Here is a 21169-nt window from a genome sequence, read left to right on the forward strand (position 1 = left end):
AGGGATCAACATCAACACCACACAAGGGATAAATTAAATCAGTTGCTGCTGATGGAATTTAATAAATACATACAGTGTTTGGGAATGTCTAGGAGAAATCTAGAACCAAACCAGTGTTCTTTAAACTATCTCTCATGATATCATCTGCTTTTTTAAATAACAAATTCTTGTTTCTTTCTACTGTATCTAATAATATATAACGCTTTTACTATATATATATATATATATATATATATATATATATATCTCAGGTAGATGTGTTGCTCACCTGAGCAGGTTTGGTGCCCACACCAAGGCCAAGTTGCGGGTGTGCATGTTGGTGTGGTGGCTGAGGGTGGCCAGGTGAGCCAGGTGCTTTGCCAGGTACTCCAGAGTTCTAAGAATAAACAGACAAAGCAAATAAAGGTACTGCATCAACAACAGTGTCCTTCAATTTTTCTAAAAAATCCATTACTTTTTGTAAATGTCTGGGTATATAAACTGGTTAAGATGTAAACAGAGTCAGAGTGGTTTGGTGTGTACTGCTCCTTTTTAGAGAAACATACTTTTTTTTCAGATTTATCATCATCATCAACATTCCATAAAAAAATCAGAAGATACATACAGGATCACTGGTGGTTTGGGATAGTAAATAAAATAGCTACATTTTTGTTGTAGACATGGTGACCCCTGGTTTCTGTCACCACCAGCATACAAATGTGTAATGAATAATGATTCAGTGGTGACTTCTGTGATAAGACGTGGACCATTCCTAGGACACACTGTAAAAGCTCACCGAATAACCAAATAATCCAGAAAACAACAGCTCTGACCTGTTTGAGGGAAGCTCAACAGAGAGAAGCACTGGCTTACCTAAAGTGGGAGTCAGGAAGCTCTTTAATGACACTGTGAATGTTTTGGAGCTGTTCATGTTCACCTTTGACCGACACAGCGTCCTGCATGGAGAAAGAGGAATAGAGACACAACCTATGGGGTTGTTTCTAGAGGTGGGTGATATGAATAAAATGTAACACTGCAATACTTCCAAGAATTTTTCAAGGGATATGGTACGTCACAATAATAATTTTTTCAGACGTTTGATCAGTTGGATCCACTTAAACTGAACTAATTTTGCTCTCTTTATAACAAGCAATTGGTCAGTGTTCTCTAATTACTGATACTATACATAATATCAAAAGCGCACTGTGACATATTTTATCACAATAACGACATATAGTGTCATGTTGACCCACAGTATTTAATGCCATACCTAGATTAGGCTTAAGCTTGGACTAAAAAGATAGTGGTGAATTATCAATGACATTAGTCCAAGACCACGATCCAGGAACCCCTCCTAGAGTTTTATGTAAAGGAATTCATGCGATACACTTATTCCAGCGGTGTGTTTGTGCACTCCTGGTCAAATTCCATGTTTTGTTGATTTTGTACGTGTAAATAAGTGAACACACCTCTAAAGAGAACACACTTAAATGTGGCATTTTCTTTAAACTACAGTGCACAATTTCTATTTATTTCCTGAATTTAACTGAAAAAAAATTAAATGAATTTAACTGGAAAAACGTCTTTATTTTCAGGATCTACTGTAGATGCTCATTCTGCCTTTAAGAAACATTCAACTAAATATATATTAAATCCAACTAATCCTAAACCTCAGCATGATTCTGTTAAATTTAACCCTAAATCTAACCATAACCTTAACCTCAACACAATCCCATGCCTACTCCTAAAGTTAACCCTCACCAAAATGTTGGTGTAACCCCAGGAAGTTTGTTAATTATTGAACCCCTGAATTGGCCAGGGCCTGTCGGCAGACCCAAAGTTTCATTACACACCTTTATAATGTAAGCTCAATTGAATTCAATTGACTTGCATTGAAGTCCCTGTAGTTACTGAAAAATAAGCCTTAGAATGCAGTAAACCTGATTTTAAGGGGTTAAATGTCCAACCTTAATAAAAAACGTAAAAATGTGTGATCACTTATTTTCACTTAGAATATCAACAAAATATGGAAGTTAACCTGCGGTGCCCAAGTATTTGCATACAACTGTAATAATACTCATATTACCAGCACAGTCTGACACCTATAGTCACAAAATAGAAACACATAATTGAGTAGATTTTGTAAGAGTTCTTTTTCTCGAGTGTAAGTGTTTCTGATGACTTTAATGTTTACCTTTCATTGGAAAAGCATCCCTTACATTTTGAAAAGTTAGTTTATTCCAAGCACTTGTCGAAATTTTCTCTTCCTCTTGCTACACCTTACAGCAGAGAACAAGAAATGTGCTAAGGCAGCCTCCATAAATTAGTCACCTACACATTCTGCCATGGACAGAGGGGACCCTTCAGGACCTTCTAGGCCAGGGGAGGGGACGTCAGTCCTGGAGGGCTTGATTCCTGCATAGTTTGGTGATTTTCCTGTTTAGTTTAGTCTGCTAGAGCAGGGAACTCATCAAACTGTGCAGGACTCTGGTCCTCAGTTCCCCGGCTTAATGAATTGTGGGAGCTAAAAAATGATATATATGTCTGTAATACATAAAATTTATACAATGTAGAAATTTCATGCATTGTACAATCATATAATCATGCTTTTTGTATTTAACATCTGTAAATGTGGTTGTAATACACTTATTCGAATGTTAAGTTCTGGTTGGAAACGAAATCTTAAAATCTTGAAATGTCCAACAGATAATTGTCCTATCAGGATTGCTTTCTCTGTGGTATCTAGGCAGATACAGTTGAACGAGCTCTCCCACTGGTTAGGACTTCAGAAGCTGGACTGAAGGCTTTACACGTTAGAATAACTACCAGCTTAACTAAGAAGTGACAGAATCAAGCAATTATGATTTAATTTAAAACAGGACCAATGTTGTGGAAAAAGGCTTCACTTTAGGCCCTGTTGAAGTTCTAGATACAACACTGACCACGAATATGAGCTGAATCAGATTTCAGCTCTTGGCTGAGTCACTGTAAAACTGATACAAGCTCAAATACATGTTAATATCTGCTCCAAGTTTCAGATAAAACATGTAGAACGTTTTTTAGAAGCTTCAAACATCTGTGATTAATCTAGGACCCCCCAAAATATTCATGTGAATTGCTGTTAGCTTAGCCCTAACATATTACTTTAACAGTGGTGCCCAAACTTTCTGTCTACAGGAGCCAAAGTGCTGGGATAAAGGCAAAAAAGACCCTCTAAGTTCTAGATATGCCACTGACTGTGAATAGTCTAAGCAGGTTTCAGCTGTTAGCAGAGAAGATTAATGATTATGTGCCATAAACAGCAAAATACAACCTCCAACATGATTTAAACAGTTAACTTTTTTGAAAACCGGCATTTGTATGTTTGCTTGAATGTTTCTTATTAACCAACTCCCACCCACGGCTCACTCACTGTGAATTTCTTGTAGAGTTCGTAGGTCAGCAGTGGGTTGGGCAGTTCCCTGAAGTACAGCTTACATAAGGAGCCGACGCAGTGGATATCCTGAAGATACACTTCCTTAGTGAGGTCAGGACACAGCTCGGAGCTGAACTCCTGTCTGCAAACACATAAACAAGCCATGCTACCAATTTATGCCCTCAATTATGATCACATCACATACAGTTGAATGCAAACATTCGGCCGCCCCGGTCAAATTCCACGTTTTTGTTGGTTTTTCGAAGTGAAAGTAAGTAAGTTAGCGCATCCTCTACAGAGAACACACTTCTGCACATTTTAATGCACAGTTACCATTTATTTACTGAATTTACCACTTCAGATTAGTTTAAATGAAACATGAAATGTAGCCTGTGCAAAGGTTATGGCACATTATATATACACACACACACATTATATATATATATATATATATATATATATATATATATACAGGGAGAGTCAAAAGTCACAGGACATGTTTTATTTTATTGTATTTTTTATTTTATTATCTACTTTTATCTCTGGGGTCATCTCAAATAAACTGTGTATGCTGAGAAAATCCACAAAAAACACCACCTTCAGCACCGCATCCTGGAGGCTTGTGACAGCGTAAAAAATAAAATAAAATGGTCACCTGTGACTTTTGACTTACCCTGTATATATATATATATATATATATATATATATATATATATATATATATATATATATATATATATATATATATATATATATATATATATATGGGTCATTCCATGGAAATGGCACATTTTGAGTCCTCATCTCCTCTTTAGGTGTATTTTGTCTACTGGGTCACAAAAATCTATATTTTAACAGCTTTACACATACATTGAAATATCTCCTTTAATACAGTGTATTTTTTTTATTTGATCTTTTTATGAGAACTTTATTTATTTATTTATTTTTGCTGACACCACCTATTTTGTCATGTCCCTCATGGCCTTCAACGAAAGTATACTTAGAATATACCAAATACAACTATAAAAAAGTCCATATATTTTGATGTCAACCTAAACAACTGTCTGTGTTTAATTGTTTGTGATATTATTTTTCAACATTAATTGATAATTATTTATTAAAATCACATTATTTAGTTCTGTACCTAAGTAACCCCTCAACCCCGTAACACAAATGAATCTCCCCCACAAAAACAATGGTATGATCCATATGATCCATATACATCAAGAAGTGACATCACTCAAGTCTTTTGGACAACAGGACAGCAAAGACAGGCAAGTGGCTTCCTTCTTTTATTTAATTTTGGTCATTTATCTTGTGATATTGTGGTCGCCAAACTCAGTGACTCAACACCGTCACATGAAAAAAAGATATAATAAAAAAAAATATTATAAAAAAAGTTTTTTTTATTTCAAAACTATATGCATGCCATGTGCTCTCTCTCTGGTATACAGTATGTAGAGCAGCGGCCATTTTGTGCAAAAATCACAACCCCGTCACACTCAACCTCGTTACATGTTTGACTGTGAGGTATACATATCAATGATACATTTAAGCAAAAAATTTGAAAATGTCAAAGTCCAATTTGAACCATTCTAGTGGAATGACCCATATATATATATATATATATATATATATATATATATATACACTGCTCAAAAAATAAAGGGGACACTCAAATAACACATCCTAGATCTGAATGAATGAAATATTCTCATTGAATACTTTGCTCTGTACAAAGTTGAATGTGCTGACAACAAAATCACACAAAAATCATCAATGGAAATCAAATTTATTAACCAATGGAGGCCTGGATTTGGAATCACACACAAAATTAAAGTGGAAAAACACACTACAGGCTGATCCAACTTTGATGTAATGTCCTTAAAACAAGTCAAAATGAGGCTCAGTATTGTGTGTGGCCTCCACGTGTCTGTATGACCTCCCTACAACACCTGGGCATGCTCCTGATGAGGTGGCAGATGGTCTCCTGAGGGATCTCCTCCCAGATCTGGACTAAAGCATCCGCCAACTCCTGGACAGTCTGTGTGGTGCAATGTGGCGTTGGTGGATAGAGCGAGACATGATGTCCCAGATGTCCTCAATCGGATTCAGGTCTGGGGAACAGGCGGGCCAGTCCATAGCTTCAGTGCCTTCATCTTGCAGGAACTGCTGACACACTCCAGCGACATGAGGTCTAGCATTCTCTTGCATTAGGAGGATCCCAGGGCCAACCGCACCAGCATATGGTCTCACAAAGGATCTCACCTCGCTACCTAATGGCAGTCAGGCTACCTCTGGCGAGCACATGGAGGGCTGTGGGGTCCTCCAAAGAAATGCCACCCCACACCATTACTGACCCACTGCCAAACTGGTCATGCTGAAGGATGTTGCAGGCAGCAGATCACTCTCCATGGCGTCTCCAGATTCTGTCACATCTGTCACATGTGCTCAGTGTGAACCTGCTTTCATCTGTGAAGAGCACAGGGCGCCAGTGGTGAATTTGCCAATCGTGGTGTTCTCTGGCAAATGCCAAGCGTCCTGCACGGTGTTGGGCTGTGAGCGCAACCCCCATCTGTGGACATTGGGCCCTCATACCATCCTCATGGAGTAGGTTTCTAACCGTTTGTGCAGACACATGCACATTTGTGGCCTGCTGGAGGTCATTTTGCAGGGCTCTGGCAGTGCTCCTCCTGTTCCTCCTTGCACAAAGGCGGAGGTAGCGGTCCTGCTGCTGGGTTGTTGCCCTCCTACGGCCTCCTCCACAATTCCTGGTGTACTGGCCTGTCTCCTGGTAGCAGCCTCTGGACACTACGCTGACAGACACAGCAAACCTTCTTGCCACAGCTCGCATTGATGTGCCATCCTGGATGAGCTGCACTACCTGAGCCACTTGTGTGGGTTGTAGAGTACGTCTCATGCTACCACAAGTGTGAAAGAACCACCACCATTCAAAAGTGACCAAAACATCAGCCAGAAAGCATAGGTACTGAGAAGTGGTCTGTGGTCCCCACCTGCAGAACCACTCCTTTATTGAGTGTGTCTTGCTAATTGCCAATAATTTCCACCTGTTGTCTATTCCATTTGCACAACAGCATGCGAAATTGATTGTCAATCAGTGCTGCTTCCTAAGTGGACAGTTTGACTTCACAGAAGTTTGATTTACTTGGAGTTATATTGTGTTCTTTAAGTGTTCCCTTTATTTTTTTGAGCAGTATATATATATATATATATATATATATATATATATATATATATATATATATATATATATAATGCTTCAATATGATAACTTCAGGAAAAAATAGAAACTGTGCAGTACAAATTGAAGATAAATGTGATATTTTCTGTAGAGGATGTGTAAACTTATTTTCACTTTGAAAGTCAACAAAGCATGTCTTCTTCTTCTTCTTTCGGCTGCTCCCTTTAGGGGTCCCTTTAGGATCATCTGCCTCCATCTTGCCCTATCCATTGCCTCCTCTACTTTCACATCAACCATCTCCATGTCCACCTTCACTACATCCATAAACCTTCTCTGAGGTCTACCTCTTCTCCTTCTACCCGGCAGCTCCATCTCCAACATTCTTTGCTCAAAAGTCAACAAAGCATGTAAAGAGCTCAAATGTTCGAGATACAAATGTACACAGATTAGATTTCAGGTAATTTCTTTTGCCAAGGCACGATTTTTTGAAGTCTAATATGGTCACGACAACAACTAAACAGTTAAAAGTATGGAACGTAGGAGTACTGAATAGTATACCAGGTTATATTGTGGAAAAAAGCACTGAACTTGAGATACATTTGCAAAAGTGGTCACATATAAACCTAGTGGGTATAAATTTAGTCCTGATTGAGTCTGGAAAGCTGTTTGACTTTAGTGACTGCTTACCTGAGACGTTGAATATTTGAGGTGATTCCTGAGAGTCTGTAGATTCCGTCCACAATACCATGCTCCTCTATAAATTCCGCACAGGTCTTCAGGACATGAGGAACTGTGTTAAAAGAAAAGCTGGTTAATGACTTGCTAGGTTAGCTTTTACTCACTATGTTAGCTTCACTTGCAAAGTTAATGTTCACTCGCTAGGTTAGCTTTCGCTCATTAGGTTAGCTTTAACTTGTTTAATTTTCACTTACTGAGTTAGCTTTCACTCACTAGGTAAGCTTTTACTCACTAGGTTAGCTTTCACTCACTAGATTAGCTTATACTTACTAGGTTAGCTTTCACTCACTAGGTTAGCTTTTACTCACTGGGTTAGCTTTCACTCACTGGGTTAGCTTTCACTCACTAGGTTAGCTTTTACTCACTGGGTTAGCTTTCATTCACTAGGTTAGCTTTGAGTCACTAGGTTAGCTTTTGCTCACTAGGTTAGCTTTTACTCACTAGGTTAGCTTTCACTCACTGGGTTAGCTTTCACTCACTAGGTTAGCTTTGACTCACTGGGTTAGCTTTCACTCACTGGGTTAGCTTTCACTCACTAGGTTAGCTTTTACTCACTGAGTTAGCTTTTACTCACTGGGTTAGCTTTCACTCACTGGGTTAGCTTTCACTCACTAGGTTAGCTTTTACTCACTGGGTTAGCTTTAACTCACTGGGTTAGCTTTCACTCACTGGGTTAGCTTTCACTCACTAGGTTAGCTTTCACTCACTGGGTTAGCTTTTACTCACTGGGTTAGCTTTCACTCACTGGGTTAGCTTTAACTCACTGGGCCAGCTTTTATTTACTGGGTTAGCTTTCACTCACTAGGTTAGCTTTTACTCACTGAATTAGCTTTTACTCACTGAGTTAGCTTTAACTCACTGGGTCAGCCTTTACTCACTAGGTTAGCTTTACCTCACTGGGTCAGCTTTTATTCACTGGGTTAGCTTTTACTCACTGAGTTAGCTTTCACTCACTAGGTTAGCTTTTACTCACTGAATTAGCTTTTACTCACTGGGTCAGCTTTTATTCACTGGGTTAGCTTTTGCTCACTGGGTAAGCTTTCACTCACTGGGTTAGCTTTAACTCACTGGGCCAACTTTCACTCACTGGGTTAGTTTTCACTCACTAGGTTATCTTTTACTCACTGAATTAGCTTGTACTCACTGAGTTAGCTTTTACTCACTAGGTTAGCTTTAACTCACTGGGTTAACTTTCACTCACTGGGTTAGTTTTAACTCACTGGGTCAGCTTTTACTCACTGGGTCAGCTTTTACTCACTGGGTTAGCTTTCACTCACTGGGTCAGCTTTTACTCACTAGGTTAGCTTTAACTCACTGGGTTAGCTTTTACTCACTGGGTCAGCTTTTACTCACTAGGTTAGCTTTCACTCACTAGGTTAGCTTTCACTCACCGGGTTAGCTTTCACTCACTGGGTTAGATTTAACTCACTGGTTCAGCTTTTACTCACTAGTTTAGCTTTAACTCACTGGGGTAGCTTTACTCTCTAGGTTAGCTTTCACTCACTAGGTTAGCTTTTACTCACTGGGTCAGCTTTTATTCACTAGGTTAGCTTTCACTCACTGGGTTAGCTTTTGCTCATTAGGTTGGCTTTCACTCACTGGGTCAGCTTTTACTCACTGGGTTAGCTTTCACTCAGTAGGTCAGCTTTTACTCACTAGGTTAGCTTTCACTCACTCTGTCAGCTTTTACTCACTGAGTTAGCTTTCACTCACTGGGTCAGCTTTTACTCACTAGGTTAGCTTTCACTCACTGGGTCAGCTTTTACTCACTGGGTCAGCTTTCACTCACTGGGTCAGCTTTTACTCACTGGGTCAGCTTTCACTCACTGGGTCAGCTTTTGCTCACTAGGTTAGCTTTCACTCACTGGGTCAGCTTTTACTCACTAGGTTAGCTTTCACTCACTGGGTCAGCTTTTACTCACTAGGTTAGCTTTTACTCACTAGGTTAGCTTTTACTCACTAGGTTAGCTTTCACTCACTAGGTTAGCTTTAACTCACTAGGTTAGCTTTCACTCACTGGTTCAGCTTTTACTCACTAGGTTAGCTTTAACTCACTAGGTTAGCTTTCACTCAATGGGTCAGTTTTTACTCAGTGGGTCAGCTTTTACTCACTAGGTTAGCTTAAACTCACTGGGTCAGCTTTTACTCACTGGGTTAGCTTTTACTCACTGGGTCAGCTTTTACTCACTGGGTTAGCTTTTATTCACTGGGTCAGCTTTCCCTTGCAAGGTTATTGTTCACCCAGAGGGTTAGATTTTACTAGCAAAGACATTTTCTAAAGAGAACTTAGACTGACTGTTCAGCTTCCCAGATGATTAATAGTGTTACCAGGTTGTTACTATGGTGTTTAAGATGCTTGTTAAAATGTTTCAAAGTGGTTGCTATTGTATCCCAGGTGATTGCTAAGGTATTGCTAGGTGTCTGCTATGCTGCCTCATGTGCTATGGCACCACACATAGCTAATAACGTGTTGCTAATTGACTTGCATCATCATGATTTAAGCTGATTGCACTGACTTTTTCCCCCATTCAATCCTATGAGAAAAACACCATTTAACAATCATTGTGAGTGAATGTAAGCAAAGGCATCATTGCTGTAACACCAATGTTATCTAAGCAGTCAATGAACTGTACATAGAGCATGGCTAAAAACAAATAAAAGAACGCCACAGTGTTTACTGATGGTTATCGTGATGTGGAGCCAGGCAAACAACCCACAGAGTAATTTGGAATATTATGCGATTTTAAAGGGAATACAGTGTAACCTACTATGACATCAACCATAAATGTAATATTAAACATCCAGCAAAACTGTAAAAAGCAGCTGAATTTGCTGATCTCAGATAAGAATGTTGTGTATGGCCTAATATTTTAATGAAATCCCACCGAACAAGACTTACAGCCTCTAATGCCACTCAAGCAGAACTATAGGCTCATTCAGAAACGTCAGCTTCAACATCAAAAACACCTGTTACTACAGTCACATGCCACATTTTTAATTCTGGAGGTCGGGCTCAGGCAAGAGCTATTCAAAATCACATTAAGCTCAAGGACATTTCTAAACAATACATGCAAAGGCATCAAAACAGATACTATTCAATGAATAATAATAATAAGAGTGTTTTTATAGAATCTGCCATATATAAAAACTGTGGCTGAAGTGGCTTTACAGTGCAGTGTTTTTTATAAAAGGTATAAAAGCAATAAAAATGTATGAATAAAAATACCACAAATAATTAAAACATTGAATAAAAGCTGATAAAAAAAGCAGAATCACTAGAAACTGCCATACCATGCTTATGAATTTAGTATAGCTTGATGACACTTGTCCATTTTATCAGCTCCACTGACCATACAGGAGCACATTGTAGTTCTACAATTACAGACTGCAGTCCATCTGTTTCTCTGATACTTTGATACCCTGTTCTTCAATGGTCAGGATCCCCACAGGACCCCCACAGAGCAGATATTACTTGGATGGTGGGTCATTCTCAGCACTGCAGTGACACTGACGTGGTGGTGGTGTGTTGTGTTGGTACGACTATGTTTATGTGTACAGCTGTTCAAAGCTGTCATGTACTGCCTTTTGAGTCCTGCTCGAAAAGTTGCCATCACTGAAACAGTCACTACTGAAACGCTTGGTACATTTTTGGTAGTGTTGTCATAGTTTTGGCAGTGACCAAATGTAAAATTAATTGTTTAATTTATTTTAATAATATAAGTATATAGGTATAGACAGTGTTTCACTTTGCATTACACAAGTAATATAGCCCTATGAGTACACATACACCTAGCCTAACACACAGCTGAACACCCACACACACGTGACTGCAGGATTGACCCTGAATTTGAAAAACACTCAAACAGTGTGCCACCCTGGATTATATGTGCCATCTTTACTTAAAACCTCAGGGAAGCTAAATCTATGCCTTCTAATTAGGTTAATGTTGCTCTTAAGGGCACACGGTGCACAAAGTAGGAGCTGTGAAAAATTAGTGAATGTCTACGTTTATATCACCTCCCCTTTCGATGTGATTCTTGAGCAAAGCTTGTATAAACACTGTAAGAGCTGCAGTATTACAGTAAGAAACTCTACAGCTTCTAAGTTACATTCATAAAAGTAACATAAAACTTTTACCATAATTTACAATAATTCCATCTTCGTGTAAATATTCTTTTAGCAAACTCTCTTACACTAATCTGTGATATGTGCACAGTTCCCTTTAGTAAAGTACAGTAATTAAACTACTGGTAATAACCACTGTTTTTTATAATTTAGTTTAATGTTCCTAAAGGTATTTTAAATTTTAAATTACTACAGTTCTTTAAATTTTGTTGATCAAAGCTTTATGTTTCAGACTGAACAGTCTTGCTTTCTTCAGCAAAAGCTAACCCAGTGAGTAAAAGCTAACCCAGTGAGTAAAAGCTAACCCAGTGAGTGAAAGCTAACCCAGTGAGTTAAAGCTAACCCAGTGAGTAAAAGCTAACCCAGTGAGTTAAAGCTAACCCAGTGAGTAAAAGCTAACCCAGTGAGTGAAAGCTAACCCAGTGAGTGAAAGCTAACCCAGTGAGTAAAAGCTAACCCAGTGAGTAAAAGCTAACCCAGTGAGTAAAAGCTAACCCAGTGAGTTAAAGCTAACCCAGTGAGTAAAAGCTAACCCAGTGAGTGAAAGCTAACCAGTGAGTGAAAGCTAACCCAGTGAGTGAAAGCTAACCCAATGAGTTAAAGCTAACCCAGTGAGTGAAAGCTAACCCAGTGAGTTAAAGCTAACCCAGTGAGTGAGTAAAAGCTAACCCAGTGAGTGAAAGCTAAACCAGTGACTAAAAGCTAAGCTAGTGAGTGAACGCTAACCCAGTGAGTTAAAGCTAACCCAGTGAGTGAAAGCTAACACAGTGAGTAAAAGCTAACCTAGTGAGTGAAAGCTAACCTAGTGAGTTAAAGCTAACCCAGTGAGTAAAAGCTAAACCAGTGAGTAAAAGCTAACCCAGTTAGTGAAAGCTAACCCAGTGAGTAAAAGCTGAGCTAGTGAGTGAAAGCTAACCCAGTGAGTTAAAGCTAACCCAGTGAGTGAAAGCTAACCCAGTGAGTAAAAGCTAACCCAGTGAGTAAAAGCTAACCCAGTTAGTGAAAGCTAACCTAGTGAGTAAAAGCTAACCCAGTGAGTAAAAGCTAACCCAGTTAGTGAAAGCTAACCCAGTGAGTAAAAGCTGAGCTAGTGAGTTAAAGCTAACCCAGTAAGTAAAAGCTAACCCAGTTAGTGAAAGCTAACCTAGTGACCCAACTTACAATATTCATATACTGTATCCAGCTATTTAATAACAAAAAAAAATTAAATAACAAGGAAAGTTTGTCCCTGAGTCTGGAACGGTTGAACCCCACTGTACTTGCATTTACGCTGGAAAGCTCTATATTCAATTAATTTGCTTATTGTACTACACTTAATTTATGTTAATGTAGAACTGCTAATTCACCCTTTAATGCTGAAGGTTGTCTCAGAGACTGCTGGTCACCATAGCAGCGCAGATAACAATCCCACCTAGCTAGTAGCTAAAAAATATGCAAAGAGAAAGATTTAAGAGGAACACTGACAATTTGGAGATGAACAAACTCATTTGCGTTTATAATAATCCAGCTGGTTTCCTGATACGTTTAATCTGCATTGAGAAACTGTCAAACACTAAAAAGTCACGAAGCAGCTTCTCTTGGTCTAGCTTCGTTTGAATTAAACCCTAGAATTTTATGAAGCTGGTGAGTGAGAAGCTGATTTCAGCCTCATTAAAAAAAAATCTAACATTAAGAGACATTTTACAAGAAATTGTTCAACGTTTGGTAAAGTTTCCTGCAAGAGATGCAAGAAAAGCAGCTGAAGTTGATCTAAAGCTTAAAGCAAAGTAAATCTGTGTTTTTGTTTATATTATATTTATTGGCCTATACTAACACATTAGCACATAATGAGACACACTTGCCACCAAGATGGTAAAACAGACATAGAATATTGTGGCTGCCAATGTGGTTTGAGTTTTGCTGAGAGGAAAAAACGGCTTTTCTTAACATTTGGGTTGCCGACCCCTGGGCTAAGTTGTAATACTGGCACTCACTCTGTTCTCGGCTGAACTGTCCATAAACAGCAGAAGCTGGAAACAAAGTTTGCACTTTCATTTGTAGCAGGCACGTGTATGTTGCTTTCATAAAAATATCAATAATCTTGTTGAAGTACTTTTAAAATGATTTAGTAAAAACTGAAATGTGTACATTGTGCCCTGCCGTCCTCTGTGTATGTGTGTGAGTGTGTGAGGAACATTCAGAGCTCCAGCAAAATGGCAGTGCTGAACAGGATGTGTACACACAAGCAGCTGGAGGAGGCAGAGACAGGAGCGGAGAGGAGAGATGAGGAGGAGAAGTGTTGCTTTTAAAGGGCCTGTATGCTACTTTTTAAATTGTATTTCATTTTTTCCCTGTGGGCTCCATTTATAACTCTTTTGTGGTTTTATTTACTGGTAACACTTTCTATGAATACCAAGCCTTTAAGAATCAAGGAATACATTTATAACACATTACAATGCATTCATAAGGCATCATAAATATGCCTTTAAATATTTATAAAAATGCATTACATTATATAATTGTTTTTATGCATTGATTTAACAACTTGCTGTTTATTTAATTGATTTAATAATAATAATAAATCGTTCACTTCGCTGACTTTGATATTGAGCTAGAAATCAGCTAAGGTTGTGAGCACACCTGTAATTAACTCTAGAGAAGAGTTCACACCTTTTAAATCAGCAGCTAACTCCAGTGCAGTGATAAATTAACATTAGTAAATAAAGTGTATTCTGAACGGTTGCCATGCAACACATGAGCGGTGTACCAAAAACATGCTCAATGTTCAAAGTTACAGTGGTGTAAAATACCAGCACATCATAAAGTGTAACTTTAACTGAAATTAGTGTGGAGCTGTATGTCACAGCTTTTAGAACAAATTTCCATTTTTCAGTTTTTGACATCATATGAAAATTTCAGCTGGTGTGTACACTGTGTGTAAATTTCATTAAAAAGGAACCAAAATGACATGAAAAATTCTGGAAACACTGATTTACATTAAAAGTTAAGTATGTTTTTTGCTTCTCATGCCAAGTTACCATTTTGTAGATATGGGTTTTGCCCCCATAAAACCTTATCATTTTTACAAATAATAAGGTTGATGATTGCTGACATCTACAAGTTTGCACCACCTTAATGAAGACCTGGATGCAGTTTGAGTAAGTTGAGAGACGTTTTGGTGATGCATTTTACAGAAATGATTCGGATAAGTATTGACTTCTATGTTTTATCAGGCTTTTAGCTCTGGCGCTAAAGTAAAGAAGCAGAATTTCGACACCAAATATGTCTTAGCCTGTCAGCTACTGCTGGGTTAATGTGGAAAACTGTGTGAATCTAATTTTTCGCCAACAGTCCCTCACTGTGAAAAATTCTACAGTTTTTCATCTTAAAAAAAGTAACTTGCTTATATTGAGTTCATTGAGCTTCCAATAATAAGTTAACAAATGTAAAGGACAAATTATTCTTCTGTTAGTATAACAAGTTCAATGAGCTCAATATCTTTCCTTAACCCAGTTACTTACTTTTACATTCAGACATGTTCTGCACTGTGCGTGTGGTCTCATTGTATGTTTTATTATGAGTTTAGATCCTTTCAGCTGGGTTGGGCTGGAGCCCTAATCTACCTCCATTCAGGGTGGGATTTAGTTAGAAACACATTCCGGCACTGAAAGATCTCATTTGGCTCTTGTGGGTGTTTGTTTTTTCTTTCTACATGCTTTTACGGCTTATGCTAAACCGTCCTGCTGAAGATGTTTCTAAAACAGATCTGGACACAAACACCAATCACAGTTCACTTAATGATCTGAAAATATTTACCTGGATGTAAATGGAATTAGTGGGTAAAACAGTAAATATCAACAAAGAATCGACATATTTTCAATTATGAAGGCATGATATGATTTGATTTTTAATATTTCATGTGTTAAAATGTGGTTGATTTTACTAGAGCTGTTCACAAGCCCCTTTATGCTGGAATGTTATTATTATCTAATAATAAAAATGGATGTATGTTGTTTGGCTTATATTCAGTTGACTAAGTGATTCTGAATAAGGTTTAGAGAGGAACGTGGCTGTAATTTACTTCCAAAAGTTACAATGCAAAGTTGGCCTAAGACTGTAAAATAAAAATAATAAACAATATTTTTAGACTACATTAAGTTTACATTTTTACAAATGTACAAAGAACATGAATATATATATATATATATAATGAGCAATAATAAATATACAATGAACTACAAATGACTTTCAAGCTCATTCCTACTTTCTTAGAAAAAATCTTAGTCTGGTCTCGATTTTTCCAGGTCTCAGTCTTAACTTGGACTCGACTGCTAAAAGTCTCTGCCTTAACTCAGACACAAATTTTCCTGGTCTCAGTCTTGATTCAGACTTCACCAGGTCTCAGTCTTGACTCTTACTTGATGTGTCCAGGTCTCAGTTGTGACTCAATCTTGATCAAGTCTTGGTCTGGACTCAAACATGATTTGTCCTAGTCTTAGTCTTGATTCAGACTAAAAGTTTCCAGGTCTCACTCTTGACTCAGACTTCACCAGGTCTTGGCCTTGACACTGACTCTATGTGTCCAGGTCTCGCTCTTGACCCAGACTTGACCAGGTCTCAGTCTTAAATTGGACTTGATTTGTTCTGGTCTTGGTCTTGACTCAGACTCACTGTGTGCTAGGCTCGGTATTGACTCAGACTTGATGTGTCCAGGTGTTGGTCTTGACTCAAACTTGATGCATTCTGGTCTCATATGTGACTTGGACTCAACTGCTACAAAGTCTTCGTCTTGACACAAACTCAAAGTGTCCTGGTCTCAATCTTGACTCGTAATTGATGTGTCCTGGTCTTAGTTATGACTCAGACTGCTGCAAATCTATGTTTTGACTCAGACTTAAAGTGTCCTTGGCTCGGGTCTTTACTCAGAATCAAAGTGTCCTGGTCTTGGTCTTGACTCTAACTTGATGTGTTCTGGTTTCATTTGTGACTTTGACTTGACTGTTACAAAGTCTTGGTCTTGACACAGATTTTATGTGTCCAGGTCTCAGTCTGGACTCAGACTCATCTCTTGTGGTCTGGACAGCAACACTAGTAATGAAAGCCTAATTACTAGGCTCACTCTGTCCCATCTCTACTGAGATGTAATTTTACTATACACAGGTTGGTTTAGGTTAGATAAAGTAAGGTTCTGCAATAGAACGTTTCAGGGTTTGCTTGAACCCCACACAACAGAATTTCAGAAAAAGTGGGTATAACCATAGCATATGCAAAGCCTTGTCCCACCCACTTTACACTTTAGTTTTCATTAACCATGGTTTCCATTGAAGATGGTTATTTTAAAGGTGAGAAGACAGAGGAGACCATATCACCCATGCAGTTTTACACTGACATACACTGTTACAGATGCTTTCAGTACTGAAACACAAAATCATTAAACCCTCAACAGCAGCAGTCTACACGGGTCACATGCAGGATTAAAATATGCTGTTATAATTGTGTTCTAAACACAGGAAACCGTAGTCAAAGATACGATGAGTGTGATCTCCATTAATGCGATAAACATTACACACAAAACAAAGACAGATGCAATGCAAAAGCCTCAATATTCCTGTTATTCACATCTGGGCCTCTTTAATATGCAGTAATTACAATCAGCGACGCTCATCCACTTACTCAGTAAAGCTTCATGACGCTATTTAAATGGAGTGGTAGAGGAAACAAAGCCCCAGCACATACTTACATTCATAGACAAGCTGCAAGAACAGAGCCAACAAGCACAAATATGCAGAAATTCATTCCTAAAACAAGCTTCTGGCATCTCTAAAAGCTTGGAAATATTTACACTGTTCTAAACCCTCATGCACTCAAAACACAAATGACGAGAAAAGGCAACTATACATAAACAATACATACTCAAACACTCATTTTCTCCTTCTGCTGAACTTAAGTGACCATTATTAGTCCCATAATGGGGAAATTTCACCTTGGCATTTGACCCATCCGTATTGTGAAACACGACATATACACTTTGTGAACACACTCACACCAGGGGGCAGTCAACACGGTGGGTAGCCCTATCCACAGTACCTGGGGAGCAGTTCAAGGGCACTTCAGTCACGTATTGGCAGTTCAGGGGATCAAACTGGCAACCTTCTGGTCATAATGCTGGCTCTCTACCTCCAGCCCATGACTGCCCCATGTACTGACAATAAGATTAAGGTTAGGTTTAGGATTAGGCTCACAGTTGGCTATCTGTTTCTCAGTAGGAGGATGAACAGTTGAAGTTTATCAGATCTGAAGCAAAAGTGGAGCTTGATTTTCTCCTCTGCTCTTAATCTGATGGTGACCAGGGTAATTATTTAGTGATGGTGACTAGAACTAGAACCAGAACCAGAACCAGAAAAGTGGTCCTTCAAGGGTTCTTTAGTAAAGAAAATTTTATAAGAACCATTAACATTTTGCATCATGAAAGTGTTCTTCAGACTGATGGAGAATGTGCTGTAGATTATCTATATAGAATCTTTTTGAAAACCCAAGACATTGTAATAATAGAAGAAACCTTTTGGATGCTGTCTAGAACCCTTTTCAAAAAGGTTCTATATAGAACCATCTAGAACACATTTTATTAGTCCTCTACTCTTAAAAAAGATGGTTCTTCAAGGTTTTTAGTAAAGAAAATGTTTCTATACAGAACCATGAACACTCTGCATAATGGAAGTGTTCTTCAGATTGATGGAGAATATGAAAAGGGTTCTATATAGCACCTAAAAGAGTTCATCTATTGCTATAAGCTTGACATCATAATGACATAAAAACCCTTTTGGGTGCTATATAGAACCCTTTTCTTCATCTTTATCACATTCTCCATCAATCTGAAAAATGCTTTCACAAATGCTTAATCATGCAAACTTCTACTGTTTGTGTTTATTTTAACCTTAAGGTGTGAAATACTGGGGGTCCTGGGGGTTTCTGCAACACCCTAATTCACCTCTAGGACCCCCCAAATGTTTCAAAATCAAAATTCTGGGGGGTTTCCCTGTTATGAAATCATGTTGTCTGTTAGGCTCAAATACTGGCTCACCCAGTTGGCCCTTCATAGTCCAGCAACTGTAACTCTGCCTGGATTCTTTTGAAAAACTTTTACAATGTGATGCAGCAGATCTGTAGATCTGAAAACTCTCCCAGTTTCCCAAGAGTTCAGCATAAAGAGTGACTGTTCCTCATTTCTCACACTGAAGGCTGAAGAGGAGATGAGTAAGATCCCAGTTAATGTGAGGAAGAGCGCAGAACCACACTAGTACAGGGCATTTCCAGAAGACCAACTGTTACACCAAACATCTTGTTGCCAGTAAAGCTAGCACCAAGAATGGTGAGTGAGTGACTTACTGAGTGAGTGAGCAGCCAGTCAACATTGAAGTAGCCAACATAAAACCCCCAAATACCAGGGAGTATTTGGCACCACATCTACCCTAATCAAACACCTCCCATCACAATGTTCATCATAAAACTAAACACTAAAACTAAAACTTACAGAGCCCTGCTGGTGACACCCCATATAAATAAAAATTAAATGTGTTAAAATAAAATATGTGGCCATACCTTATTAACACATGGGAATGAGATCCTAATGCAAGGCCATGACTTAGTAAGGCATCATGCCTCACTAAATTATGGCCATGTATTAGGATCTTGTCCCCATGCCTTACTAAGACGTGGCCACACATTATTTTTATTTATCCAGGATGTCACCAGTGGTTTAAAACTTAAACTATTACTTTTCTATAGAGCCACACTGGTGACATCTCATATAAATAAAATAATGCATGGCCGTGATGTATTAAGGCATGGGAACAAGATCCTAAAGCTATATAAATTTTTATTAAAATTATAAAACAATATAAAATAACCCTGGTGGGGGCAGTGTTGGTGGTCTACCTCGTCTCCCAGGTGGTTGTTAGGAGTCCCATTTTTTCTGAAGCTTTTAATAATTTTTTGAACTCGTTCATTTTCCTTAGACTTTCTCCCTCCTTTTGCAAGTAGATTTCATATCTAAAAATTTGTACTTAGTTGCCGTTTTGATTCACATACAAAGAGATACTTATGCATATGTAATACATATGGCACACAATGTCATATATAAATATTATCTAAACTATATAAAAGGCTGGTAGTTGATACACAACTTTAAATGATCTTAGATTTCATTACAAACCTTCCATCCTGCCTTAATGAAGGTATTTAAGGCGCTTTGAGTCTCTTTATCCCGCATGCTTTGGAGAAGGTGGGCCTGAGCAGGAAGTTAAAAATGGTTTGTTTGTTTCAGAGGAAGGTCGCCACACCCTGAGGCCTTGGTGCTGCTATTACTTGCGACACTTCCTCTCATAGAAAAGGAGTTCTGGACGTTTGCCACCAGGCTCTTGATCACTTTCTAAACATACCTATGGCTGTGACGCCTCTCAGCTAAAGTCCCACAGATTTCATATTTCTTTTGGCCTTTCTGTAGCATTCTGCTGTAAACGGTGCTTATTATCTGATTATTATGCCAACAGTCCTGACCAAACGGGAACAGGTCTTAGATAAGCTCTCTAACTTTGAAAGGTTTGATGAGTGTGGGCTTTGGGCCTGGGACATAAACCCATCCCCAGCAGACGTGCTGTTTAGATGAGTAAACCAGTTTATTACACTATTTCGAATGATATGTACACAGCTTCCCCCAAACCCCAAATGTAGTCAATCAGACACGACATGTTTAGAACTACAAGCTAATGTAGCCAACAGGTAATGAAGACTGAATAATCCATGTTTATAGATAACAGTGTGTCATACAATAACCACAGAATCAGGTTTGAAGAGAGTGTTTGGAGTTATCCTGTATAGGCTTCCATTGCTTGATCTCTATATTAGCCTTGCAGGTCCAGTTCAAAACTACAGAAGCAAACTTCAAACACCAAACACATCTGGGCTGATCGAGTACATTTGGAGAAAGCAGAGACCCCACAAATATCATGGAAAGCCAAACTACGTTTGACCATTTTGTTCACATTTCATTAGTTTTTCATCAGGTTAAAGATGGTGTGGTGCTGCATTTAAAATGGAAGTTTTCAGTCAACCTGTGAAATTTCTTCTGTAATGAAGCTTGTTTTGTTCCGGTTGACCATCAATTCTAGAATTCAAATAAAGCTAATCAAGCCATCGTAAGAAATACTACTACTACTAACTACTAATAATAATATCATTATCATTTAGAAGAAGAAAAACTGACAAAATGAAAATTAACAAATGGTCTATTTGAAGAAGAAGAAGAAAAACAAATGGTCCATAAGAGGGACAAAAAAAGAAATGAAGATGAAGGAGAAAAAGATAAGAGTTAGAAGAAGAAAAGAAACAGAAGAAAAAGAAATGGTATAGAAGAAGAAGAAGAAGAGAAAGGAGAAGGAGAAGAGAAGAAGAAATGGTATAGATGAAGAATAAGAAGACAAAGAAGAAGAATGAGAAGAAGACAAAAAAGAAGGAGAAGGAGAAGAAGAAGAAAAGAAGAGGGAGAAGGAGAAGAAGAAGAAGAAATGGTATAGATGAAGAAGGAGAAGAAGACAAAGAAGAAGAATGAGAATAAGAAGAAAAGAAGAGGAAGAAGGAGAAGAGAATAAGAAGAAGAAGAGGAAGGAGAAGGAAAAGGAGAAGAGAAGAAGAAGAAGAAAAGAAGAGGAGGAAGAAGAAGAAGTGGTCTTAAA

General features: G+C 38.3%; 1 protein-coding gene across 1 annotated transcript in view; it reads right to left on the reverse strand.

Annotated features, from left to right (window-relative positions):
* arhgap31 (Rho GTPase activating protein 31) overlaps positions 1-21169 on the reverse strand; it is a 50750-nt gene that overhangs the window by 17038 nt on the left and 12543 nt on the right. Inside the window, exons 2-5 of the mRNA XM_017702913.2 lie at positions 7284-7386; positions 3392-3536; positions 853-935; positions 269-376 (exon numbers count right to left, since the gene is read on the reverse strand). Of these exons, the coding sequence (XP_017558402.1) occupies positions 269-376; positions 853-935; positions 3392-3536; positions 7284-7386 (439 nt within the window). The remainder of the gene's footprint in view (positions 1-268; positions 377-852; positions 936-3391; positions 3537-7283; positions 7387-21169) is intronic.

The sequence above is a fragment of the Pygocentrus nattereri genome, chromosome 23, assembly GCF_015220715.1.
Source record: "Pygocentrus nattereri isolate fPygNat1 chromosome 23, fPygNat1.pri, whole genome shotgun sequence".
NCBI lineage: Eukaryota > Metazoa > Chordata > Actinopteri > Characiformes > Serrasalmidae > Pygocentrus > Pygocentrus nattereri.